The sequence below is a fragment of the Pyrgilauda ruficollis genome, unplaced genomic scaffold (genome assembly GCF_017590135.1).
Source record: "Pyrgilauda ruficollis isolate IOZ18807 unplaced genomic scaffold, ASM1759013v1 scaffold189, whole genome shotgun sequence".
Taxonomy (NCBI): domain Eukaryota; kingdom Metazoa; phylum Chordata; class Aves; order Passeriformes; family Passeridae; genus Pyrgilauda; species Pyrgilauda ruficollis.
This window is the reverse complement of record NW_024517984.1, coordinates 577543-584164: the sequence shown is the minus strand read 5'-3', so window position 1 is coordinate 584164 and position 6622 is coordinate 577543. Positions and strand designations below refer to the sequence as shown.

At 69.8% G+C, this 6622-nt stretch overlaps 3 protein-coding genes across 3 annotated transcripts in view; 2 read left to right on the top strand and 1 right to left on the bottom strand.

The window, feature by feature from the left end:
* The window catches only part of HDAC5 (histone deacetylase 5), a 12351-nt gene extending 10845 nt beyond the window's left edge, over window positions 1-1506 (bottom strand). Inside the window, exons 1-2 of the mRNA XM_041465390.1 lie at window positions 1411-1506; window positions 891-1007 (exon numbers count right to left, since the gene is read on the bottom strand). Coding sequence (XP_041321324.1) covers window positions 891-1007; window positions 1411-1504 — 211 coding nt within the window. The 5' untranslated portion in view covers window positions 1505-1506. The remainder of the gene's footprint in view (window positions 1-890; window positions 1008-1410) is intronic.
* A 992-nt stretch (window positions 1507-2498) lies between these two features.
* On the top strand, window positions 2499-4859 carry HROB (homologous recombination factor with OB-fold). The gene is made up of 7 exons (XM_041465387.1): window positions 2499-2667; window positions 2783-2923; window positions 3142-3250; window positions 3568-3653; window positions 4020-4124; window positions 4257-4449; window positions 4576-4859. Exons 1-7 carry the CDS (start codon window positions 2527-2529, stop codon window positions 4647-4649), a joined length of 849 nt encoding a protein of 282 aa, XP_041321321.1. The 5' UTR covers window positions 2499-2526; the 3' UTR covers window positions 4650-4859.
* Window positions 4860-4993: 134 nt separating this feature from the next.
* ASB16 (ankyrin repeat and SOCS box containing 16) overlaps window positions 4994-6622 on the top strand; it is a 2436-nt gene continuing 807 nt past the window's right edge. Inside the window, 3 exon segments of the mRNA XM_041465386.1 lie at window positions 4994-5496; window positions 5746-6013; window positions 6407-6621. Of these exon segments, the coding sequence (XP_041321320.1) occupies window positions 5181-5496; window positions 5746-6013; window positions 6407-6621 (799 nt within the window). The 5' untranslated portion in view covers window positions 4994-5180.

The window sequence follows — 6622 nt, the reverse complement described above, 5'->3', positions numbered from 1 at the left end:
CCCCGGCCGGGCCCCCCCACCCCCCCCCCCCCGGGGGGGTCCCCAAACCCCCCCCCCCCCCCCACGAGAGCCCCAAAGCCGGGAGGGGACCCCAAGGAAAGCGCCCCAGGGGTGGCAGAGGCGGCCCGGCCGCGTCCCCGCGCCGCCGTGTCCCCGTGCCACCGCGCCGCGTGCCAGCCCCGTGCCAGGCACGGCCGGGCGACGCTCCAGCCCTGCGGCCGCTCCAAAAATACCGGCGGGTGGCCCGGGGGGGGACTGGGGACAGAGGGGACACACGCCCCCGTCCCCGAATCCCTGCAGCGGGACACGGGGCGCTGCCATCGCCCCGGGCCTCAGTTTCCCCTCGGGAGGCCGCGGTGGCGGCGCTGCCGCGTGTCCCCTCGGGGGGCGGGGAGGGGGGGACAGGAGCGCGTCCAGATGTCGCCGGAGTTCCCCCCGGGATAATTACAGGGCGGCGCTGCCGGGGAGCCAGCGGGAGCCGGGACAGCGCGGGCACGGCCCCGGCGGCCACCACGGCTGTCCCCACGCGTGGCACCGCGGGGACACCAGGGGGCCGCGGGGACCCGCCCCCGGTGGCATAAAGAGCCACGTGTGAGCCGTGCCACGACGCTGCCGGGAGCCGTGCCTCAGTTTCCCCTCGCAGCGGGAGGATGATGCCGGGGTTTGAGAACACCGGCGAGGGGCGCGGTGGCACGGGCTGGGATAAGCGGGGCAGGGGGCGGCTGGCACGGCGCTGGTGCCCCCCCGGTGCCAGGCGCGTGTGTGCCCCGCTGGGCAGAACGCTGCTGCGACCCCCGGTACCCCAAGATCTGCTGGCTGCCACAGCGGGGACAGGGACGGGCAGTGCCCGGAGCGGTGGGCGGCGGGTGCAGCCCCCCGCGGGCTCTCACCTGTGTCGCTCTGGGGGTCCATGGTGGCCCGCGGGTGCCGGGGGGGCTCGCAGAGGCGCGTGTCCGTCAGCGCCGGCCGGGGCACCGGGGCTGTGCCCGCGCCGCCCGGGAGCCCTGCGGGACCGAGCGCCCGTCAGCACCCCGGGACCCCCCAAAGCTCCCCCCGCAGCAAACGAGGAGGGGTGGGAGCCCGCACCGAGCCCCCCCCACGAGCACCCAGCCAGGGCAGGATGCAGCCCCCTCCCCTCCGCTGTTCCCCGGGATGGGGGGGGCTGGGGCACCCCCAGAAGGGATCTGGGGGTCAGCAGCGTTACACGAGGCTCTGCAGGAAAAGGGGGGTCCCGCAGAGGGGGATGGCAGGGAAGGACCCCCCGGCCGTGCCACCCCACGGGGACACGGATGGGACCCCCTAAGGACACGGCTGGAAGGGGGACACACGCTGACCCACCCCCCCTGCGAGCTCCCCGGTGCTGCAAGCCCCCAAACCCCCCGAGATCGGGGTCTGGGGGCGTCACCCATGGGGTCCCCCCGGTGCCGCCCGGCGCGCACCCCGCCGCCCCCCCGCCTCCTCCTCCATCTTCGCCGCGCGGCCCCGCCCGCCCCGACAACAACATTCGGTGACGTCACTCCGGGTCACGTGACGGCGCCCGGCGCTAAAAATAGCCCCGCGCGCGGGGGGGCGCCCCCCTTAAAGGGGCGGCACCTAATGAGGGGCGGGGCTTAATTGGGCCTTAAAGGGGCCGCGGAGAGAGTGAGCGTGAGCCGGTGTCTGTGGCTGTGAGTGTGCCGGGGCACACGCGTGTGTGTGACAGGTGACAGGCCATGGCGCACACACACACACACAGGTTCCACAGGCCGCTGTGCTGTCGCACACACGCGTGTGCACGCCCAGGAGCTCGGTGTGAGTCCGCTGCCGCACACAAGAGCGTGAGCACACACGTGGGGACACGCGTGTGCCGCGGGCCAGGCGGGAAACGCTCCGCAGGGCACACGCGTGCTCTGTGTGCAGCTGCAGGTCAGCCTGCCACACTCACGGGACACGCGTGTGCAGGACACACGCACGCACACACGCCTGTGCCCTTGCCCACGCACGCGTGCGGGTGTAGCAGGCCCGGGTTGGGGGGGGGTCACTCAGCCCGTGCCGCGGGGACGTGCGGGGATGAATCACGCCGGACCGGGGCCGCGCTGAGTCACCGGCGGCGCCGCGGGGCCCGGCCGGGTGACGCGGGGGCACACGCGTGTGCACGTGTGACACGCGCGGGGAAAGGGGGTGCGTGGCCCTTTAAGGGGCGCGGCCGCGCTTCCTGCCCGCCGCCAGGGGGAGCGCGGTGCCGCAGGGGAAGTTCCGCCCCTTCCCCGGAGGCCGCGAGTTCGAGTCCGGGCCCCGCCGCTTCCGCCTCCGGGGCCGGGCCGGGGTCGCGGCGCTGCCATGGTAACGGGGCCGGGGGGACAGAGGCGGGTTTGGGGTCCCCTGGGGACGATCCGGGGTCTCCACGGAGGGTCCCCACAAAGGGATCTGCAGGGGGTGGGTGGGGATGGGGACAGCGTGGGAACGGGGTGAGGATGGGGTCAGGAATGCAAGTGGGTTGGGATAGGACGGGAATGGGAGTGGGATGTGGGATGGGGATGGGATGGGATGGGAGCAGCTGATGAAGCCAAGCAGATCCCTGGACGTCTCTCCCTGTCCCACAAGCACTCTGGGAAGCTGCTGGAGGAGATCCTGGTGTCTGCTCCCCAGACTCCAGCTCACGGGGCCGTGGCAAAGCCGCGGGCTCAGGTAACCCCCCCCTCCCACCCCTGCTCAGGCAGATCCCGGTGGGACCCCCCCAGTGGGGTGCTGGGCGGGGAGGGAGCCCCTGGGGCTTTGTGACCATGGGTGTCCCTGACCCCAGGCGCTGCCCAGCTCCCCACTGCCCACGGAGGAGGATTTTGGGAAGGGGCCCTGGCTGGCCATGAAGACGGAGCTGGGGCTGGATGAGAGGGACCCCAGCTGCTTCCTCCACACCTACAGCGTGGTCATGGTGCTCCGCAAGGTGAGGGCGGCCCAGGGTTCAGCTTCCTGCTCTTCCCTCACCCCTCAGAGCTGCTTTTAGGGCTGAGAATCTCTGGGGAGGGGGCTGAGCTGAGCGCAGACATCCACATCCCCGGGGTGACGAGGGCTGTAGAATCCTGGAAGGGACCCACAAGGATCAGGGAGTTCATCTCCCAGCCCTGTTCAAGGTTATCCCAAAATCCCCGCTGTGCTGTGCAGGCAGCCCTGAAGCAGCTCCCAAAGAACAAGGTGCCCAGCATGGCTGTGATGATCAAAACCCTGACCAGGAGCAGCGCCGGCGCTGGCGCCGTGTTCCGGGACCCCACAGGTGAGTGGGGCAGTGCCTGTGCCCAGGGGTACCTGTGCCCGGTGGGGCTCCGGTGGTACTGGTACCTGTGCCCAGGGGTACCTGTGCCCTGGGGGTACCTGTGCCTGGGGGTACCTGTGCCTCAGTAGTACTTGTGCCTGGGGGTACCTCTGCTCTGGGAGTACCTGTGCCTGGTGGTACCTCTGTCTGGTGGGGCTCTGGTGGTACCTGTGCCCTGTGGTACCTGTGCCTGGAGTACCTGTGCCCGGAGGTTCCTGTGCCCGGTGGGGCTCCGGCCCGTCGCCCCCGGGGCTCAGGGATCCCGTCCTCGCTGCCAGGGGAGATGCAGGGCACCGTGCACCGGCTGCTGCTGGAGCAGAGGCAGAGCGAGCTCCGGGCCGGCTCCGTGCTGCTCCTGAGGCAGGTGAGGAGAGCTGGGGGGCTGCTTATCCCACCCCAGTGGGGTCTGACCCCGGGGGAATGCGGGGTGGGGGATTGGGGTGCTGGTGCAGCACATCACCTGTCCTGTTCCCAGCCCCAGTACACCCTGGAACTGGAATGTGAATGTTAGGATAAGGGGTAAGAGGAGCCAGTGTGTTCATATGGTACATCCCTGTTCCCATTCCACGGCACCTGCAAATACAAATACAAGAAAAGGATCTCCCGCAGTTTTGCACCTCAGATTTTTCTCAACTCTTCCTAAACTTTCCCCCTTCATCCTAAGATTTCCATAAACGGGGCGCTGTAACTTGGGGGGTTTATCCAGGAGCTGGCTCTGCCCTCTCTGCAGGTCGGGGTCTTCTCCCCCTCCCACCGCAACCACTACCTCAACGTGACCCCCAACAACCTCCTCCGGATCTTCCCACCCGAGCCCGAGGGCTGCTCCCCCCAGCAGGTGAGGGGGGCGCTGCTGGTGGCCCTGGGGGGCTGCTGGGACCCCCAGGGGATCTGGGTTATGGGGATCCCCAAGAGGAATGGGGAGGGCTGGATAAACCCCCCAGTAATTCACCCCCACTGGGTTTTGCAGGTCCCTGCCCAGGCTGAGCTGGCCCCAGAGCCCCCTGCACAGCCTACCCGGGGTGTCCCCATTCCTGAGGACTGGGGACAGTCGAGGACGAGTGGACACAGTGCAGAGCAGCATCCTGGGGGCTTCTCCCTGTGCCCACCGAGCTCTGATCCCAGCTGGGAAGAGCCGGTGGGAGCTGATGGATGTGACATGGGTGAGTCAGACCCACTCTGGGAGGGGAGGGAAAACTCTCTGTCCTGTGCAAAGCAGGGCCTGGTTCCCAGCCTGAACAATTCCACGATCTCACACACACAAACTCACATCCTGCTGTGCCGTGCAGATGACCTGGACGGGCTCCTGGGAGAGCTGCCCGAGGATTTCTTCTCAGCCCCGGCTCAGGTTGACTGTGGCTGAGCCCAGCAGAGGGTGACGGTGCCGAGGAGCAGGTGACACACCTGCCACCCACCCACCTGCTTCTCTGTCTGCGTGTCCGTGGTGCTTGTTGTGGAGCTGAGAGCTGGGGACACCCAGGGGGGAAGTGGCCTCAGCACTGTCCCCACTGCTTCGGGCACACGGGCCCCTCTGGCTCCCAAACCTGCATTAAAGGGCTGTTTTGTTTCTGCATCACCTGTGTCCTCGTGTGTCACCCCTCTGTCCCTTCCCGGGGGTCCCTGCTCCCCCTGGGAAGGAGGAGCCATCCCCCCAGGCTCTCACAGCCCTGCAGGACTGGGGAGTCCCCAGATCCCTCCCCATGGGACGTCCCCACCTCGCACCCACCAACAGGTTAAACTGCCCTGCACCCCGTGACTCTGTTTACCACCAGGAGTTATTTATAGGGCCCCTGGCTCTGGGATTTGATTCCACATCCGTGTGTGTGGGGCACAGCCCTATTAATAACCCCCGAGGCTCGCTGTCCCCAGAGCCCCGCTGCCCTCGGGGGCTCCCATGGCCCACGAGACGTTCGCCTTCAGCCCCTCGGCGCTGCGCTCGCTGCGGCTGCAGCGGGAGCTGCTGGAGCGGGAGGATCGCCGCCGGGCGCTGGCCCGGGAATCGGCCTCGCGCCGCCTCCTGCCCGGAACCGGGACCCCCCGAGCCCCCCCGAGCCCACCCCGGCGCCGCCAGTTCTGCCGGGACCCCGCCGTGCACAACGCCCTCTACGCCGGGGACCTGCCGCGCGTCCAGAGCATCTTCAGGGACGAGGCCACGGCCAATGTGGTGTTGGAGATGGTCAGCGAGGAGCTGGTGTGGTCACCGGAGCAGGGTAGGGGCTGGGGGTGCCACTGGGGGGGTCTTTCCTTTCTTCTCCCTTCTCCCTTCCCTCCAGTTCTCCCTGGAAAAGGGGTGCAGCCCCAGGTGGGTTTTGGGGAGCAGGGCTGGCTGCTCTGGTTCATGGGGATTCTGGGAGCGGGTGGGTGCCCCCCTGCTCCCCCCACCTCCGGCAGGGTGTGGGTGGGTGGGTGCGGGTGAGGGGGCTCCAGCGCTATCCGGCAGCCCCCCGTGCCCCCCGCAGGGCTGTGGGTGCTGAGCCCCCGCCGGCAGCACACCTCCGCCCTGCGCATCGCCGCCGCCCGCGGCTACGAGGACTGTGCCCGGCACCTGCTGCTGCGGGGGGCGGCCGTGGACGCCGTGGTGGGGGGCCGGGCCCCCCTGCACGACAGCGCGGCCGCCCCCCACCCCAACTGCGCCCGCCTGCTCCTGGCCTTCGGCGCAGACCCCAACGTGCTGAGCGCCGACGGCTCGGCCCCGCTGCACCTCTGCACCGCGCCGCACAGCCTCAGGTAGGGGCTCACCTGCGGGGGTGGGGGGGCCGGCCAGGGTGGGGCTCACCTGCGTGAGAGACCCCGCCCATGAAATCGTCACTGCTGCCCCACCCACGCAATCTGGGAGCCAGGGGCCTGGGGGGTGTCCTGGGGGGGGTCCCTGGGGGTGTCCCATGGGTGACAGGTCTCTCCAGGGTGTCCCTGGGGGTGTCCCAGGGGTTGTCCCATGGGTGACAGGTCTCTCCAGGGTGTCCCTGGGGGTGTCCCATGGGTGACAGGTCTCTCCAGTATGTCCTGAGGATATCCCTAGGGACGTCCCACGGGAACCACACCTCCCTGGCACGTCCTGCTCGTGTCCCACGGCTGCCGTGTCTCTCCAAAGCGTCCCCTCACCCTTCCCACCCTCTCCAGGTGCGCGGAGCTGCTGCTGGCGCACGGCGCGCAGGTGAACCTGGGCACCCGCGACCGGCAGGTGACGGCGCTGCACGTGGCGGCGCGCCAGGGCCTGGTGGCCCACGTGGAGCTGTACCTCCACCACGGCGCCGACCCCTCCCGGCGCACCCACCAGGGCGAGACCCCCCTGAACGCGGCGGCGGCGGCGGCCGAGCGCCCCGAGGACGCCGAGCG

Excerpts from the sequence above, each read along its gene's own strand:
- HROB (XM_041465387.1), top strand. The coding sequence starts at position 2,527 with ATGGGAGCAGCTGATGAAGCCAAGCAGATCCCTGGACGTCTCTCCCTG. Across the intron at positions 3,251-3,567 it reads CGTGTTCCGGGACCCCACAG|GGGAGATGCAGGGCACCGTG; the intron begins GTGAGTGGGGCA and ends CCTCGCTGCCAG. Across the intron at positions 3,654-4,019 it reads CCGTGCTGCTCCTGAGGCAG|GTCGGGGTCTTCTCCCCCTC; the intron begins GTGAGGAGAGCT and ends CCCTCTCTGCAG.